This window comes from Hippocampus comes, unplaced genomic scaffold, assembly GCF_001891065.2.
Source record: "Hippocampus comes isolate QL1 unplaced genomic scaffold, H_comes_QL1_v1.1 scaffold130, whole genome shotgun sequence".
Taxonomy (NCBI): Eukaryota; Metazoa; Chordata; class Actinopteri; order Syngnathiformes; family Syngnathidae; genus Hippocampus; species Hippocampus comes.
This window is the reverse complement of record NW_017842057.1, coordinates 2343130-2363090: the sequence shown is the minus strand read 5'-3', so window position 1 is coordinate 2363090 and position 19961 is coordinate 2343130. Positions and strand designations below refer to the sequence as shown.

The following is a 19961-nucleotide window of genomic DNA, read 5'->3' as shown; positions in this document are numbered from 1 at the left end:
GGTATCTCTACCAATGCCCTTCTGTGCTTCGCTCATGTATTGATCCATGTGTCCACTTATCTTAGCCACAATGATGCCTGACATGAGCTTCCATATTGTGGAGGGACAGGTTATTGGCCGATAGTTGGATGGGACTGGAGCCTTTGAGGGATCCTTCATGATCAGGTTCGTTCGCCCTTCGGTTAGCCATCCTGGGTGAGTCCCATCCCTAAGCAAATGTGCTGCTAGGCGCTCATGGATTGCTGTGAGTTTCTTTACCCAGTAGGTGTGGACCATGTCTGGGCCTGGTGCTGTCCAATTTTTCATGTATGAGACTCTTTCCTGTATGTCTGACACTGTTATGATAACTGGATTCTGTTCAGGGAGGTTGCTGTGCTCCTCTGTTATGTGCTGTGCTCCTCTGTTATGTGCAACCTCCTTCTCCCATATGCCTTTCCAGTACCTTTCAGTTTCCATATCTATATATATATAGATATATATATATATATGTTAGTGCTGTCAAACGATTAAAATATTTAATCATGATTAAAAATGCAACTGTCATAATTAACTCACAATTAGCTCCTAATTAATAGTGATTACTCACATTTTTTATCGTTTCTAAATTTCCTTTCATTTTTTTTGTCCTATTTTTTCCCGTTTTAATGCTCTCATCAACATGGAATCATAGATCAGTTTTCTGTGTGGAAAATGCAAATATTTATTGAAACAACAATTTCGATTTTCAATTTTACATGAACATTTTTCGCTTGGAGCAGTTATTCACACATAATCTCTCACACAATATTACTGTCCATCAACAACAGTGAAAAAAATATTTTGTCACACAACAGCTTTAACAGGTCTTTTTAGGGAATCAAAACAGAGCAATAAAAAATTATAAAGTGCACAGGTAAGGTAAACTAGTACTCAGCCTATAGTGGATTTAAGCCATGGTTGCATACTTGGTTTTTCTCAAGTTTGCTTTGAACACAGCAGTCAGGCTATGTTGATTCTGTTAGTCCTTCTTGCGCGGAAGTCTCTCTATGGTATTGTGTCGACATCATTTCGGATGACTACACTTGGTTCAAGGCACAACACTGGAGACATTTTATTTTCAATATGGTCGCTACCACTGCACCGCTGAATTCTCGACGTGCCTCAGCGCCCGTCACTGTCAGACGAACACAGAGAAGCTTCACCCCCTTTATTTATATGGACACGGAAAACGGTAACCTTCCACACAAAATAGTTCCAAACAAGTAACAATCGTGTCAGTGGCATACATCGTACTCAACAGGCTACCTGCTCTTTATTCACCAGAGGCTCATCAACCGAGTCTCTTATTTCTCTCCCGAAACAGTGTCTTCTCCCGCTACGTCCAATTTCTGTACATAGCTTGTGATGGAGGCGCTCACTGGCAATCCGTAGTGGAGTCGTTTGATGCAATACGAATTATTTCAGCTTGAGTCTAGCTGTGGATAATGTTGACAGGCTTGCATGAAGTAGCCATACATTTAGCTATGGCTTCAGCAAATTATCCGTAGCTGTCTGTCTTAGACGAGGGGGCGGGGTACTCACATCAGCTGTGTGCTTGGCCATTCAGTGGTATTTCAGACTTGACTTGCTATGATGACACATCAGCTGACGACTTCAAAACATACAGGTAACTTTGGTCTTGTCAGTGGAACCATCTGGCAACTTTTTAAAAGTAAACTTTCCATTCATAAACTGTTTAAGTATCCGTTTTCGGTGTCTCGCGCTGCCATGGCTGGCAAAACAGACATGGGTGTGGACCTTTGCAGCGCGCTTGTTGTTTTGTTTCCGGTTTATTTATAGAGCAACGGAACATCCGCAATGATGTGTTGCCGCTTTAATCTCGCGATAAAAAATGTAATCACGTTAAAATTTATTTAAATTAATGTCGAAACAAACGCGCTAAACTGACCCCACTAATATATATACAGAGAGAGAGAGAGAGAGAGAGAGAGAGAGAAAATAGAACCACAAATGACCATTAAAACAGGGTAATATTTTGTGTATCGTTGAACTATTGTAGGCGCAGTGAAGTTTTGAGTCGACACATTCATGAGGAGCCCAGACTTCCCTCTCCCTTCCCATTTTGTTCATCTCCTCATGGGTGATCCCGAGGCATTCCAAAGTGAGCTGGGAGAGTCGTCTCTCGAGCCTGTCCTTGGCCTCCTCTCAGTGAGGCATGCCCGGAACACTTCTCCAGGGAGGCATCTGGGTCGCATCCTCACAAGATGCCCACACCAATTTCATCTCGCTCCTCTTAATATGAAGGAGCAGCGGCTCAACTTTGAGAAGCTCCTCACCTCATTTCTAAGGGAGAGCCCAAACACCCTGCGGAAGAAATTCATGCAGCCGCTTCTATCTGGGTCATATTCTTTTGGTCACGATCCACAGCTCGTGACCATGGGTGAAGGTAGCAACGTAGATTGACCAGTAAATCGGGAATTTTGCCTTTCGGCTCAGCTCCTTCTTTACCACAACAGACTGATACAAAGTCTGCATCACTGCAGACACTACAGCAATCTGCCTGTAGATCTTCCGCTCAATCCGTCTCCCACTCATGAAAAAGCTCGAAGATACTTGAACTCCTCCACTTGAGTCAGGGTCTCATCTACGACCTGGAGAAGGCACTCCACCTTTTTCTGACTGAGTAGCATGGTCTCAGAATTGGAGGTGCTGATTCTCATCACAACCACTTTACACTCAGCTGTGAACCGCTCCAGCGAGAGTTGACTATGGCAGATTGATGAGGCCAACAGAACCACATCATCTGCAAAACCAAGAGGTGTCATACTGTGGTTACCAAATATGATTCGCTCAATGCCTTGACTGTACCTACAAATTCTCTCCGTAAAGGTTTTGAACAGAATCAGCCACAAGACATACTGCCAGCAATGCGGACCAAACTCTGACACCGGTCATACAGAGATCGAACAGCCCATACTATGTCCGGTACCCCATATTTCCAGAAAACCCTGACAAAATCCCTTGGTGTACACGGTCAAATATTTCCTTCAAATCCACAAGGCACATCTTGACTGGTTTGGCGAACTACCATATACCTCGCCTGGAGCACCCTGCAGAGGGTGTTGAGCTGGTCCACTGTTCCACGGCAAGGACAAAAACCACACTGCTCTTCTTGAATCTGAGATTCAACTTTGATGGACCCTCTTCTCCAGCGCCTCCAAATAGATCTTATCAGGAAGGCTCAGTAGTTTGACCCCATTGAAGTTGGATCAGACCCTCTGGTCTACTTCTTAAAAAGGAGAACCACCCCTGTCTGGCAGTCTAGAGGCACTGTCCCCGATGTCCATGCAATGTTGCAGAGGTGTGTCAACCAGGACTGCTCCACGGCATCAAGAGCCTGAGGAAATCTTATCCACCTCGACACCGAGTTGCATTTTAACCACATCAATGTCCTCAACTGCAGAGATCGAACAAAAAAAGCCTGCCCCAGAGACCCCAGGCTCTGGAACAAGAGGCTTGGGAGAGGGAAGTCTGAGCTTCCCTGCTAAAGTTGTTGTCCCCGCGACACTACCAGATGATGTCGCTCCTAGGAGCTGGGACTATTGAGCCGTGCTTGCTGAGAGTTGCCGTGTGTGTTACGGCCCGCCTGCTTTTCTCACTTAACTGAGCTGGAAATACAATGGGGAGGACAAGTATTTGAAACACTGCAGATTTTTTAATGTCCCCACTTCCAAAGCAGGTAGAGGTCTGTAATTTGTATCAAAGATACTCTTCAACTATGAGGAACAGAATCTAACACAAAAATCCAGAAAATCACAGTCCATGATTTTTAAATAATTAATTTGCATTTTATTGCAGGAAATAAGTATTTGATCCCCAATCAGGCATTCAGAATTTAGGCTCCCACAGACCTGTAAGTTCTTCTTTAAGAAGCCCTCCTGTTCTCCATGCATTACCGGTATTAACTTCATCTCTTTGAACTCTTATAACTGTGTAAAAGACACCTGTCCGCACACAATCAAACAAACTCCAACATCTCCAAGACCAGAGAGAGATGCAAGGATATCAGGGATAAACGTGTAGACCTGCAAAAGGCTGGGATGGACTACAGGACAATAGGCAAGCAGCTTGGTGTGAAGGCAACAACTGTTGGTGCAATTATCAGAAAATGGAAGACTTTCAAGATGACGATCAATCTCCCTCGGTATGCAGCGCCATGCAAGATCTCCTCGTGGGGCCTCAATGATCCCGAGGACGGGGAGGACTGAGCCCAGAACTACGGGGCAGGACCTGGTGAATGACCTGCATAGAGCTGGGACCACAGTGTCAAAGAAAACCATCAGTAACACACTCCGCCGTCATGGATTAAAATCCTGCAGTGCACCCAAGGTCCTCCTGCCCAAGCCAACCCATGTCAAGGGCCGTCTGAAGTTTGCCAATGATCCAGAGGAGGAATGGGAGAAGGTCATGTGGTCTGATGAGACAAAAGTGGGACTTTTTAGTCCAAATTCCATTCACCGTGTTTGGAGGAAGAGGAAGGATGAGAAAACCCCAAGAACATCATCCCAACTGTGAAGCATGGACATAGAAACATCATTCTTTGGGGATGCTTTTCTGCAAAGAGAAAAGGACTACTGCACCGTGTTGAGGGGAGGACGGATGGTGCCAACAACCTCCTTCCCTCAGTAAGAGCAATGAAGATGGGTAGCGGCTGGGTGTTCCCGCATGACAACAACCTGAAACGCACAGCCAAAGCAACTAAGGAGTGGCTCCATAGGAGCATCTCGAATATGTCCTGGTGGAGAATTTACCGGTCGATCTTTCGGTCACGAGCTATGGGTCGTGACCAAAAGAATGAGATCCCGGATACAAGCAGCCAAAATGAGTTTCCTATGCAGGGTGTCTGGGCTCTCCCTTAGAGATAAGGTGAGAAGCTCAGTCATCCAGGAGGGACTCAGAGTCGAGCCACTCTTCCTTCATGTCGAGAGGAGCCAGATGAGGTGGCTCAGGCATCTGATTAGGTCCCTCTAGGACGCCACCTTGGTGAGGCGTTACGGGCATGTCTCACTGGCAGGAGGCCCCGGGGACGACCCAGGAAACGCTGGAGAGGCTATGTCTCCCAGCTGGCCTGGGAATGCCTCGGGATACCCATGGAAGAGCTGGAACAAGTGGCTGGGGAAAGGGAAGTCTGGGCTTCCTTGCTAAAGCTATTGCACCTCCGACCCGACCGCGGATAAGCAGTAGAAAATAGATGAATGGATGGATATTATCCCCAAAGGGAAATGTGTCATGGACACTCAGCTAGTTCTGTTGTTTTCAGTTGGCAGCATCAAATACACACCAGGTGACACACACCACACAAGAAACAGGTTACACCCACGTCAAGGGTGATTAAAAACACCAGTCCTGGAATAAATAAACAAATTCAGTACACTACCCTACATATTTGCATTCATGATCATAATAGATAAAAAAATGATCGGAACAGTTCATCCTGCTCAAAGGAACTCCAAATCTCCTGCCAGAAGGAAGAAGCTGGTACTCTGGGTAAAGAATGTGAGACTGTTCAGACAGTATTTTTTGAGCCTGTCTCATTTGGATTGCTCATAAATAGTGTTGACATGGTTGACATGAACCATTTCAGAATAAAGGTTTTAACATACAGTGGTTCCTCTACTTACGAATGTCTCTTCATACGAAATTTTCAAGTTACGAAACGCCTATACAGGAAAATATTGCCTCTTCTTACGAAAGAAATTTAAAAATATGAAAGGTAAAAATTCAGTATGGGCTGTTAGTCACAACTCCAAGATTCCTAAATGCAACATACTTAGGCCAAACAAAAAAGATAGTGTGTTTCAGGTAACATGAAATTTAAGCATAGGGTCGGTAGGTAGGACACAGTTTTTTTGTTTTTTTTTTTAAATCTTTTTAATTTTTTTTCATCAAAAATGTAAACAAAATAACCATAAAACATAAAACATTGTTTTAATTTAATAGTATAACTTTAAGTCTAGTTACACATTGTAGACCCACCTACCTTGGAGTTTTCTTCTGAAATTCTTTGTTTTTCTCCTTTTCTGAATGTGCTGCTTTCATCATGACATCGAATACGTCAACACTTTCTGTTTTTGCCACTGTTTCTTGTGGTTTTTCTATGCATCTAAATCGAATCGATCTTAGGTCAGGTAAAGTATTTAAAACTTGAAACACTGACATATCCCTATCATCAATGTCATAGAATTCACCATTGGCACATTGACACTGTGCTATTTTAAGGTGGTTTATACTCGGCCCGTGGTGTTCATCAAATAGTTCGCTGAATTTTTTCGATACATCAATGGATGCCATTTTCTTAACATTACGGTGCGAGCATGCGACTGCAACACAGAAAACGCGGTTTAAATTGTCGTCGGAGATCGCGGCCGCCGCCATGATTCAATGTTGTTGACAGATGACAGGGCAAACGATGCACGCGCTCAACGTGAATATCGCGAGAGTTTGCACAGATGTAAACCCTCTACACAAAAATGTCGATGGTTGTTTGAAAAAAAAAACAACTTTACCGTAGATATTCTCGGTCGGTCGCGTTACCGGAAACACACAATTTTTTTTTTCTCCGCCTTATAGCTGCTCTGCCATTGGCTATTGCCAAGCATCTTCCTGGCATGCCATTGGCTAAGAGGGACTTCTACCGTATGTGTCTATGTGTGTAGATAGGTATATAGCTGTCGATGCAGCGAGACATTGAAAATTCGCCCACAAGGTGTTCCGATAGTTTTACGTGAATGTGGATCACACAGAAAAAGTGTTCACCAGTCCGGCGATCGCTCACTATACAGATGTTTGCCTTGGACATTATCAAAAATTGTTAAAAGCCAACAAGAGCAAATGTCCTTGGATCAATTCTTTCCAAAACGCCAGGCAAAAACCAGTTCTGAGAGAAAACGTGAACTAAAAAGGGCAAAAAAAAGAAAAGGTTTTTTTTTTCATATTTATTTTTTATTCTTTGTTTTTTACATTATGCACAACTCTCATATATTGTGCAATAATCAAATTCTAACATGTATTTGTTACATATTTTGATGCATTTTTATGCTTTATAAAACATGTCAGAATTTTTTTGGGGGGGGGGGGCTTGGAACGGATTAGGGCATTTATGTGGAAAACGCGTCTCTACTTACAAGATATTCTAGTTAAGAAATTTATTCCAGAATCAATTAATTTCGAAAGTTCATGTACCAGTGTACATATTCTTCAGTTTCTCAATCGGTAAATGTCGCTGCAATCATTATTTTCCTCTGGACAAAATGGCAGAGGTTTTTTGTTAAATGGACTAGCAACCCCAGCCTCGCTGATCCATTCAATTGAATGCACTGGAGAGACGCTATCCTATTTCGGTTGCCACATGCATCTTCGTGGACTGCCATTTTCTTTTTGTGGATTCATAAAAAGTCATACAATGTAGTGTATGTAGACCCTCAAAACGTGGTCCAGGCAAAGTTCATATCTCTGGGAGTTCATATCACGTTTGCATGGTGGTGGTGGACCCCAAAAAGCAGGCAAGAGAGGAGCAGGGTGTATTTGAAGAAGTGTATTGATAAAACACAGAAAATTAAATCCTAAACAAACAAAGTCCAAAGTTACAAACAAAAACCATGACTGAAACAAAAACTTTCAACAACCAAAACACTACCAGAACAAACATGACAGCAGCAAAGGAACAGCAACAAACAAACAGCAACAAACAATGACCCAACAATGAGTGTTCGGGTGGGAGTCCTTTTATTGAACTAATTACCTAACGACCAACAGGTGTGCAGCTGCAGGGGGAGCCCTAGAGTGCCACCTGTTGGTCCCAAACCGAATCATGACAGTACCCCTCCCTCAGGGGACGGATCCCAGACGTCCCAAAGTTGTCCAAAGGCTTGCCTCACTGGGGAACGGGAACAAAAGCTACGACGACCTTTGCCTCGCCGGAGAACAGGAACAAGAAGCGACGGCAAGCCTTTGGCTGGGCGTGGCCTGACGTGGACGGAGTTCGACGTAGCGGGGGTAATGGGACAGCCGGACGTGAACAGGGGCTTGGCCTGACGTGGGCGTGGACGTGGCACGACTCGTCGTGGACGTGAATGTGACTCAGTTCAAACAGACACGTGACGAGCCTCGCCTCAACGTGGACGCAGACGGGGCTCGGCCACCGTAGACGCGGCTTGACGAGACAAAAACATGGGACAGCTGCATCACCAGCGCTGCCTGAAGGGGGAACATGGGACAGCTGCATCATCCGCGCTGCCTGAAGGGGGAACAGGAGACAGCCGCATCACCAGCACTGCCTGAAGGGGAAAAGGGTGTCGGCCGCAGACGTGCTCCGCCAGGCACATGGTGGAATAGGGACCAGTCCTTCGTACCTGCGGGGTCCAGGTGGTCAGGTCATTCTGTCACGTTGCAAGGTGGTGGTGGACCCCAAAAAGCAGGCAGGAGGGAGGAGCAGGGTGTACTTGAAAGATTGTCTTAAAACTAGCGATGGGAAAATTAAGCCTCATGAAGCAATGAGGCTTTCCATCCAACTGGTTCTTTCCTGGGCCGAAGCATCATGAGGCTTTATTTGTACTATTGCGCCATCATGTGGAAAATAAATGTCATGACAGACACTGATTAAAATGATACCATGGATTTGATGTCGAGGTAAGATCGGGCCAAAAAAATCCAGCCCGACCCGGCCCGAGCCCGACCAATTAACTTGATTTGCAGGCCTGAGCCCGAAGCAAACCTGACATTTCCTATTAAATTTGTGATGACTCGGGAGGAGGAGGGGTGATTTGTGAAAACAAATTAAAGCCTATCTTTTGTCACGAAATCGAAGTTAAACAAGTCTGTATAATTAGTTACATCTTTTAAACATGTATTTCTGTTTCTGCAGAGGGTACATTAACCGACAGTTTTCCATCATTGACGGATTTTTTTTAAGAGTTGTAGGAAAAATTTAAGGCCGTCCGTCATTTTGACGGGTTGAAAATTGGGCCATTCACCACAGCAGCAGTTAGTCCTTAAAAATCGAGCTTGAAGAAAGAGAAGCAGCGAGACAAAGAAGAACAATGACGGCTGGATCATAGAGACATGAGGAGTTCTTTGAATTGTCATTGCAAGAGTTTAGTACAGTACGTGTTGTGATGAGGCCACTTATGTTTTTTTGCGAACCACCGTCTCTCGTGGCCAAAACTATTCACGGCCTCGTAACGAACAAAATAAAAAAAAAGTCAGCGATAGAGAAGTCCGAAGTCGGGTCGCGTCGGGCTCGGGCTCGGGCGGCCCGATCTTACCCCTAGTCAGTGTCACCTTTCAGCTCATTGTCGTCCCGGTGCGCCGTTTATTTTGAATCACTCGCGAAACTATCTGTTGGCGGTGACGTAGGAATCCTGTCTTGCGAGGCTTCGGACATAGCAACGCGTGTTCCGAGGCTTCGGGCGTGGCCACATGTGTAATCGACACGTGCCTCGAAGCACGCCTCGAAGATTTTTTTCCGGTTTACTCGGCACACGCATCGGAGCCTCGGCACAGTTGGGCACATCACTAATTAAAACTCAGAAAACTGAATCCAAAACAAACAAAGTCCAAAGTATCAAACAAAACACATGACTGAAGATAAAACATAACATGACAGCAGCAAAGGAACAGCAACAAACAAACAGCAACAAACAATGACCCGACAATGAGTGTTCAGGCGGGAGTCCTTTTATAGAACTAATTACCTAACGACCAACAGGTGTGCAGCTGCAGGGGGAGCCCTACAGTGCCACCTGTTGGTCCCAAACTGAATCATGACAGTTCACACATCACATTGCCAAGTAATGCATCAATGCAAACACAATCATGGTCATGTGCGGGGGTGGGTGGTTAACTTTTTTTTTTTTCCCCAAGCCACACAACTTATCCATCCATATTCTGAACAGTTTATTGTTGTTACGGTCATGCATGGACCAAGTTGCACATAAGAACAGACACGTTGATGTTGGTAACACACATGCACACAAACACAATAAACACTTATGTTGTCGCATAAAATTGTTATCATTAAAGGACAGTTGCAGTACAATGTGAATTTGATTATTTTAATTGATTGCTGACTTTGTTAATGTTGATGCTAAGTAATTTCCAAAAAAACAACAACCACCACACTATCCGCATCCCTTTGGATTCATAGTTTGTGTTTTCACTGAACCCATACTAATATCGTTAGCGTTTCGTTATTGAAATATCTGGCAAAATATCAAGATCTTAAATTTTACCCATATCGCACAGCCTCTTCACACCTTTGCATGTCCTCTTCAAACAGAGGAACTCTTCACCTCTTGGTTTAACTCATCCTGCCCTGCCTTCCTGGATTCCGTGGCTCCTTTAAAAACGGTGCTGTCAAAACCTAGACCCTGGAAAGACTGCTGACGTAACTACCAGATCACAGTCAAAGAAGCCAAAATAGAACATTTATCAAACCTAATTCAGGCTAATCGTCAAAACCAACGTGTACTATTTAAAACTATTGATTCTGTACCCCCTCAGCCTATTTGCTCAGACTCTTCACCCGAAATGTGCAACAGATTCCTTCACTTTTTCATTGATAAGGTTTCTACAGCAAGGACTCTTGTTTCAAATACAGTACCACATTTCACCCCCATGCCATGTTCCGTGTTCAGCTGTGTTCAATTCTTTTGAAGCTGTGTCCTTGACGTTTTTAGAGGATGCGGTTTGCCAGACATAGCCATCTGGCGCCCCTTGTCACTCTGTTCCTCTGTATTTCTTTAAGGAGGTTCTCCCGAGTATTGGTTCATCGGTCTTGGCCATTATCAACAGCATTCTGTCTTCTGGTGTGGTTCCCCAACAGTTTAAATATGCTGTGGTGCAACCCTGGCTCAAGAACTCTGGCCTTGATCAAGATGTACTGTCAAATCTTAGACCCATTTCCAAGCTGCCTTTCATTTAAAAAATTCTGGGAAAAGTGGTACACATGCAGTTAAAATCATTCTTGGATGGACATACAGTCTTGGAGTTCGTCCAGTCCGGTTTCAAGATGATGCATAGCACAGAGTCAGCACTCATATGAGTTTTTGATGACATCCTCTGGCAAACGACACTGCAGACTATGTGCACCATTTTTTAATTTTTATTTAAAAATAATAAAAATTAATATGACTGCAGCATTTGATACAGTGGATCACATGACTCTTTTAGCTCATTTGCAGCACCTGGTGGGCATTGGCGGAAGTACACATGAGTGGTTTAGATTCTATTTAGCTGTCAGAACCTTTTGTGTTAGCCTTGGCTACTCTGAGTCACGTCGTGTGGTGTTCCACAGGGCTCAATTCTGGGGCCTCTGCTGTTCTCTCTGTATCTGTTCCCCTTGTGTTCCATCTCAATCAAACATGGCATTTCCCTCCACTGCTATGCGGATGACGGTCAGATCTATGTCCCGCTGAGCAAAAAAGATGCTGTCCCATTGAGGCCACTTTAAACCTGTCTGGAGGATATCAAGACCCGAATGGCACTAAATGTCTTGAATTTCAATGAAAAGAAGACAGAAGTGATGGACTTTGAATCCAGTGGAATTTGTACATCCCATCCTGCGGACCTGGGCCCCCTAGCTCCTTCTCTTCAGCCAACAGTCTCGAACTTGGGTCTTAAACTTGACAGTGATTTTAAATTGGACCGGCAAATTTGTGCCGTTGTTAAATACAGCTTCGCTCATCTTAGTCAGCTGGCTGAAGTCAAGCCTCTCCTTTCTCAAGAACACTCTGAAACAGTCATTCATGCCTTCATCACATCTCAGCTGGATTGCTGTCATGCACTTTCCTTTCAAATAAGCCAATCCTCCATTTAGTGTTTTCAGTTGGTCCAGAATGCTGCTGCTCGGCTTTTGATTGGTATTTGTAAGAGGGAGCACATAACTCCTACTCTGGCATCCCTTCACTGGCTCCCAAGACATTTTAGAGTGCGATTATTTGCTTTCAAATCCTTAAATGGCCTCGCCCCACCTTACCCCTCTGAGCTCCTCCGCCCCAACGCAGCTGCCAGAGCCCTCAGGTATGCGGACCAGACATTATTAGCGGTACCAAGAACTAAGCGTCGGCTCAGACTGGATCGAGCCTTTTCCATTGCTGACCTTCCATTGAACGTTTGGCAAGTCCCCTCACTGCCCATCCCTAAAACTCATCTTAAAACTCATTTTTATTCTTTGGCGTTTGAATCAGCATGAGACTTGATTTTTAGTATTACCGTTTTTGTGCTTTCTAATGTCTTATAACAAGGGCGGCCAAGCCGCGGCTTGCGAGCCGCATGCGGCTCTTTGGCTGGTTCAATGCGGCTCCCGGGCTTTCACACGACAATTGTCGAAAACGCCTCGGCGATGGCGCTGCCATTCAAACAATGGTGCTTAATACATAGAACGTACTATGTCAGTCTATCACCAGTCCCGTTACTTGATTGACAGAGAGGGCAACCAATCAGATGACTGAATCACTGCTCATGCGCGGACAAAGGCGCTAAGTGCTACGTGCTAAGCTGGTAAGCGAATTACCTCTGTTTTTAAGGCAGGGGTGCCCAATACATCAACCGCAATCTCGGCCACTCTGGCGTTCCTTATGCCACAAAGGGGTCACATGCCTGGAGGAGAACCGCACCCAGCAAAGGGTGCTGCGGCGCCAGCAGAGACACCAACCTGTACACGCTGTTCCAGCTCCACCTCAGCCTCCCGATCCAGGCCTCACATGTCCTAACTGTGGCAGGATATGTGGTTCCAGAATCGGGCTTCATAGTCATCTACAGTGGCATCTGCGACAGCAAAGATGACCACTGACCAACACACCACAGCAGAAGGAAGCTACGTCATCTTCGACTACGATGGACTGCCAAGAGAGAGTGTGTGTGTGTGTGTGTGTGTGTTCATATGCTTGCACGTGCGGGATCGGGTCGATCGTGGGAGGTTGGTCGATCCAAAAGTCGATCTTTGGGCAAAAAACAGTATGTGTGTGCGAGTGTGTGCGTGTGCGTATGTGTGCGTGTGTGGCTCTTTGCAGTAACACAGTAAAAAAATTGGCTCTTAGTCTCTGACTGGTTGGCCACTCCTGTCTTATACATTTGTTTTATTGTTTGTTGTTGTTTGTATTAATTATGCTCCATGTACAACACTGTATACAGTGGTGGTTGTTTAAAAGTGAACTATAAATACAGTTGAGTTGGGTTTACCTATGATCTACACTCCACGGTTAGGAGGTGTACAAATGGAAATCGGAGGTGGAATTGGTTAAGTACCTTGGTGTTTCATTGCCGAAATACTGAATTGTTTGATCTTAAGTTTGGCTGATTGAACTTGAAATCAGATCTACAGAGATGGAATATCATTCCCCTCTTGAGTTTGAGCACCCAGATATGGTCAATTGGGATGAGTTTGTAGTTGCTCTATCCTTTTCATTGTCTCCCTTTCAAAGTCTAAATACCACATAAACAATTTAGCGAATGGGACAAGGTATTTACAGCAGTGTCATGGGGGCCAGAATTAAATGTAAAACATTGCATTTATGTAATGAAAAGCATGGAATGGAACTCCAATGCATGCAAGATTACAATTAAGATCGCCATCTTAAACCTTTTACTCTGCCTCTGCTCAATGAATTACAATGCAGTTTGGTGAGAAATAGAAGGTGTGTTGGTATGCCGATAGCTGTTCTCATGACATACAAGACATTTGTGACAGAAATGGAAATTGCTGATGATTGTATGACAATCATAAAAACTCCTAAAAATATGGCAGACATGTTCAAAACACTTCCAGTAAAAGTATTTGCACGTGCAAACAAGAGCGACGTGACAAAGGTAAAGAGTGAATGAAAATATTTTGCCACTTTCGAATACAAAAATGTAAATAACAACAACAAAAAAAAAGCTGCGAAGAACTACCTATCGAAGGCCGCCCACAACTCTTAATCCATGACCTGCTACAATATTCGTAAAAAATCATATCTGCACATGAAGTAGTTTTCTGAGGACAACTGTTTTCTCAGATGAACCAAATTATTCAAGGTCTTCCAAATGTGTGTTGTTATTGGCTTCAGATAGGTTGCATCTTTATCTGACATGAATGAAAAGCTCATTTCCTAAAATCAAAATTTTAAAGAATTGCTTTTACTATGGGCGGCAACCAGTCGACCACCGTGCCGGTGGTCGACTGGTTAGCACGTCGGTCAACTAGTTAGCGCGAGAGAGAGAGAGAGAACGAGAGGTGGGGAGGCAGTGTTCCTGTGCCCGACCTCACAGTGCAGAGGTCGTGGGTTCGAGCCCGGCTCCGGCCTTCCTGTGTGGAGTTTGCATGTTCTCTCCGTGCCTGCGTGAGTTTTCTCCTCCCACATTCCAAAAACATGCATGGCAGGTTAAAGGAACACTCTAAATTGTCCCTAGGTGAGAGTGTGAGCGTGAATGGTTGTCTATGTGTGCCCAGCGATTGGTTGGCAAACAGTTCAGGCTGTACCCTGACTACTGCCCGAAGATAGCTAGCAAGGACTCCAGCATGCCCGCGACCCTCTTGATGGTAAGCGGATTAGAAAATGAATGGATGGATGCATGTTTTTATTATGCCATTAAAAAAATATTTCTAATGTTGAAGAAAAGAGCTTTTCAAATGTCAGTAAATTTTCATTACCATTGTTTCCCTCCAGAAGTCATTACTAAAGTTCTCCCCCTACTGTCACTCTTTGCATTACCTATGCTACAGTGCTCCTCTTGCTTCTTCTGTGCTCTTTCTAAATGCTCATATTGAGTTTTCCTCTGCCTCCTCTCTTGACAGATGATAGACAAGAGACTGCATTGAACCTGTCTACCAATGGCATTAGCAGCATCAACATGTCAATAGAAATAAATGGAGTTGTCTACACAGGTAAATAGAGGGGCCGTTTGCTGATGTAATTGCAGGCAGGAAATTCAATAAGTTATAGCAGCACCCTGCTTAGTTCTCAGCACAATTTGATGTCTTTGCAATAAAATCCAAGCGTAATGAAGTGGCAGTCCAATAGAATTAAAAAGGTTAAATATCTCAAAACTCTGCCTGTGGATTCAAGGTCGATGGGACTTATTGTCAAAGTGTGTGTTTTGTGCGTTTGTGTGCTTGCATGTGTGTGTGTGTGTGTGTGTGTGTTATTGTTCATCCACGTGTGTGTTATCGTGCATCTACGTATGTGTGTGTGTGTGTGTGTGTGTGTGTGTGTGTGTGTGTGTGTGTGTGTGTGTGTGTGTGTGTGTGCGTGCTTGCGGGTCTGACCAAGACAACTTGGTGTAATTATCGCCTCTCTGCTCTTAAAAAGATAACGTACTATATGCTTGATGGTTGTCACTTCATAAATGAGCTCACTCTTGGGAAGCCAATGTTCAACAGCCATAGATTGAATTCATCCAGTTCAGAGTGCTACAGCAGGCAGGCAGACACTCTTTTATGGTAATTGTCCCCAATATAGAAGTGTAGTGGTGAAAATGCAGAACCGTGATGTACAGAGGCAAATTTCATCCAAAATCCTAGAATGCACAAGAGAAATAATAAAGTCTGAGAAATAAAGAGAAAACATGCTTTGTACTGTGTTGACATGTACTATGTGAAGATATTGTGTATTGTGACGCCACTGCAATTCTCTACAATGGCTTGCAAGCATTTATACCACTTGAAGTTTTCTAATGGTATAACCACAAACATCAATGTATTTTACTAGGATTTCGTGGGCTTGACCAACACAGAGTTGTGCATAATGACCTGATCGGAAAATTAATTGAAATATTTTTACAAATTAAAAAATGAAAAATCTTCTTTTCCTTCCGGCTTTTTGCTTCAGGGGTCGCCACAGTGAATCAGTTACCTCCATCTAACCCTTTTTTGTGCATCTTCTTCTCTCACACCAGCTACCTTCATGTCCTCTATCACTACATCCATAAACCTCCTCTTTGGTCTTCCTCTCAGCCTCCTGATTGGCAGTTCAAAACTCAGCATCCTTCTCCCAATATATTCACTCTCTCACCTCTGGACATGTCCAAACCATCTCAGTCTGGCCTCTCTGATTTTCTCTCCAAAACCTCTGACATGAATTGTCCCTCTGACGTACTCATTCCTGATTCTATCCAAGCTGGTCATCCCCAAAGAGAACCTCAACATCTTCATCTATGCTACCTCCAGCTCTGCCTCCTGTCTTTTGTTCAGCGGCACTGTCTCCAGTCCAGACAGCATGTCTGGTCTCACCGCAGTTTTATACACCTTTCCTTTCATCTTAGCTGAAATTCTTCTATCACACATCACACCTGACACTTTTCTTCACCCGTTCCAGCCTGCCTGTACACACTTCTTCACCTCTTTTCCACATTCTCCATTGCTCTGGACAGTTGACCCCAAGTACTTAAAATCCTCCACCGTCTTTATCTCTTCTACCTGCACTGCTCTAACATACTTCTCTGTCACCCCAGACTTCCTTGACGAAAAAATGAAAAATGTGGAATGTAAAAGATTCAGCCCAGACCCATCCCAAGACCTGATCCTTACGGGTGTCACAATAAATAAACAGTGAGAGGTCGGGGTGTAATTGGCCCGGTCATTGGTATTAGTACTAGAACCCAGCCGCTGGGGGGCAGTGCCCTCCCGTGGGGGTGCACTGTTCCCCAGTGCCGGTCCCAAGCCCGGAGAAATGGGGAGGGTTGCGTCAGGAATGGCATCCGGCGTAAAACTTTTGCCAAGACGACCATGCGAGTTGGTAGGACGGTTTACAGGGGCGGATGGAAATTACTGACTCGCTGTGGCGACCCCTGAATAGGGACGTGCCGAAAGGAGAAGAAGAAGATTGGTATTAGTACTAGACAGAGAGTACATAGTTTGCTCTATATTTCTGATGCTACTGTACTTTATTCACACAGCACTGCCGCTCCCTAGTCAGTAGTCTTGAATGCGCCCTTAACGCCACTGGCAAGTATTACCATAGACAACATTTACAGTACATATGTATGTTGTTCATACATATACATGAGTCCGTCCATGCCGCAGCTACATTGGATGCGGCAGAGTGAAACAAATTGTGAATATGCCTAGTTCACTTGCACCTTTAAAATACATCATTAAGTAAGAAACCACAGAATTAATACGGAATGATTGCCTCTAATTGTGTGATGTTATTCTAACCCAATTTTACAAATCCAATTTTCCAATTTTATGGCTAATACAACGGCTGTTCCGAACGTAGCCGACACACTGACATATGCCTCACATTGGCCTACCGGCTCAAGGTGCTTTCTGCAGCAGAAACAGAAAGAAAAAAAAAGAAAATCAATCGTCATCTTAGATGTCAAAAAGATTTGTGGCTCCCATTGTTTCTTTTTTGAAACAGGTTCAAATGGCTCTTCAGTTGCTGACTCCAACTTAAATATGTCCCCCCTTCACTTAACATAGTGAGACTGTGTCAGGGAAAGTCCTGAATGTGTAATTGTAGAAAAGCTTAAGATGGCTTACTGTTCAAAAACTGTTCATGGTCACTTCAATCTCTGAACACATCAGAACGTTCCCCAGTACTTCAGATTTTTTTGGCCAATAAGCATTTTCTTCTTAATAGAGCTGCTCACTAAAGAAGTTTTTGTCACTTGATGTAGACAACTCTTCATCCATAAAATCTGAAATAATTGCTCTGATATTTTTAGAGGTTGAAGTGGCACAAGTAGAGATGAATACATCTATTTGGTGACAGCTGATTGCAGTTTTGTGACATGAAGTTAGCGAAGATTTTTTACTTGACATTTACTTTTGGAGAGGACTGTAAATAATATCATATTTACGCAACTGGCAGCGATCAGCCTGGGATGGGAACGATAAAATGCCCTTTACTATTTTTCCTTAAATTTGTGGTGTCGTAGGAAACAATCATTTTCTTCAAAAGGGAGAGTCGATGACTGAGTCAATTCAAAACTGCTGATTAAAACTTTCCACACACTATGGATACAATATAAGGAACAATTATCATAAAATGTTGAATTTGGTATAGATAGATTCATTGCCAGCTGTAAGAGTGTTAACTGAGGGGGCAAGGCATTTGGTGGAGGTGGACAAGGTGATAAGGTAGATCTGTCAGACTGGAAATTCCCCAATAGTCTGATATAATTCACTGTACTATGGCTACTGTCCTTTTAAAAGATTCAACATTATTTGCCGTCTGGCCCTGAATGACACTATGACACACCACACTAGATTGGGGTCAAACAATTTTCCATAGAGAAACATTTAAGGTCTGAAAACTAGTAACTACATGGTCTTAATCACAACAACAAATAACTAAACACAACAGCATATCAAAAACTGCAACATAAAATTACTAAACACGGGAGTAAATTGTCGTGTTTTTGTAATGCTGTTGTGTTCAGTTATTTGTTGCTGCGATTCATTTGTTGCTGTAGTGTTTTGTTTTTTTTTAATTGCTCTGTTCCGTTATTTGTTGTGTTTTTTAAAATTTGCTTTCACATTTATTTTTGTTTGTTGTTATGATTTTAATTTGGCTGTCTTCAAATTGTATGATGCTATCTGGCAGCCCAAAGAATGTAATTTCCCACAGACAAACTAAATCCAATTAAATATTATTTTTATCTTTTAAGATGATCTCTTCAGAAACAATAATTCCTGTTATTGTCTCTAAAAAAAGATTATGACAAATCAAATGCTGATTTTAATTTTGTTTGCTTTCTAGGGGTCCTATTTGCTAGGCATTCATACCAGGGATCATAGGACATCATGGAAGACAAAGCCAATGTACAACTCAGCAAAAGTTCCAGCCGTCTTGCTCTTCCTCTTCTTCATTTGCTTCCGCAGTTTATAAGCACAGGAATTCTGTGTCCTTGCCTTAAGTTTCCTGTTGTTCCCTCTTCTATTCTTCCCACTCTTTCGAGATGATCTGTACGTGCAACAATAACAGACTGTCACAATTAGGTAAATAGTTTCATTCAGTTATTTCTGAGGATTGAATAATTTTGCACTGCAAGATAATCTTTACACACAGTGACGACCAATTAGGTAAATAGTTTCATTCAGTTATTTCTGAGTTTGAATAATTTTGCACTGAAAGATAATCTTTACACACAGTGACGATACGTCATTTTCAAGTAATGAGAGTTGTTGCGTCAGCAATTAGTTATTTAGTTAGTAGTAGGATGTGGAAACATCTGCTCATGGACACACTGTCTCTTCATAGCTCTCACTATGTTCCCTCATTAATGCGTATCTGGATTTATTTCCTTTTTATAGATGTACATTACATGACACAAACCAAATACATACTTTCATGCAGTTGCAGTGCTGAGGTTCCCTTTACTTATACAAATAGTATTGGTTTGAGTAAGGCATATACTGTATAGATAAATCTATATCTATATATCTCTAGGCGGCCTGATGGTCGACTGGTTGGCGTGTCGGCCTCACAGTGCAGAGGTGCAGGGTTTGATGAAAGCCCTGGCCTTCCTGTATGGAGTTTGCATGTTCTCCCTGTGCCTGCGTGGGTTTTCCCCGGGTACTCCAGTTTATTCCCACATTCCCAAAACATGCGTGGCAGGTTGATGGAACGCTCAAAATTGTCCTTAAGTGTGAGTGTGTGCACGGATGGTTGTCCGTCACTGTGTGCCCTGCGATTGACTGGCAACTGGTTTAGGGTGTTACCCGCCGACTGCCTGAAGAGCTCCAGCACCCCCCGCAACCCTTGTGAGGATTGAGGATTAAGCGGATCAGAAAATGGATGGTTGGATCTATCTATCTATCTATCTATCTATCTATCTATCTATCTATCTATCTATCTATCTATCTATCTATCCATCCATCCATCCATCCATCCATATATAGACTATCCCAGCTGTCTTTGGGTAGTAGGCGGTAGTCACCTTGACCCGGTTGCCAGCCAATCGCAGGCCACAAATCGGCGAATAACCATCCACGCGCC

The 19961-nt window shown here is 43.5% G+C and overlaps 1 protein-coding gene across 1 annotated transcript in view; it reads left to right on the top strand.

The window, feature by feature from the left end:
* The window catches only part of arid3c (AT rich interactive domain 3C (BRIGHT-like)), a 69579-nt gene extending 50547 nt beyond the window's left edge, over nt 1-19032 (top strand). The window contains exon 6 of the mRNA XM_019860880.1: nt 18723-19032. Coding sequence (XP_019716439.1) covers nt 18723-18760 — 38 coding nt within the window. The 3' untranslated portion in view covers nt 18761-19032. The remainder of the gene's footprint in view (nt 1-18722) is intronic.
* Nucleotides 19033-19961: the final 929 nt, after the last annotated feature.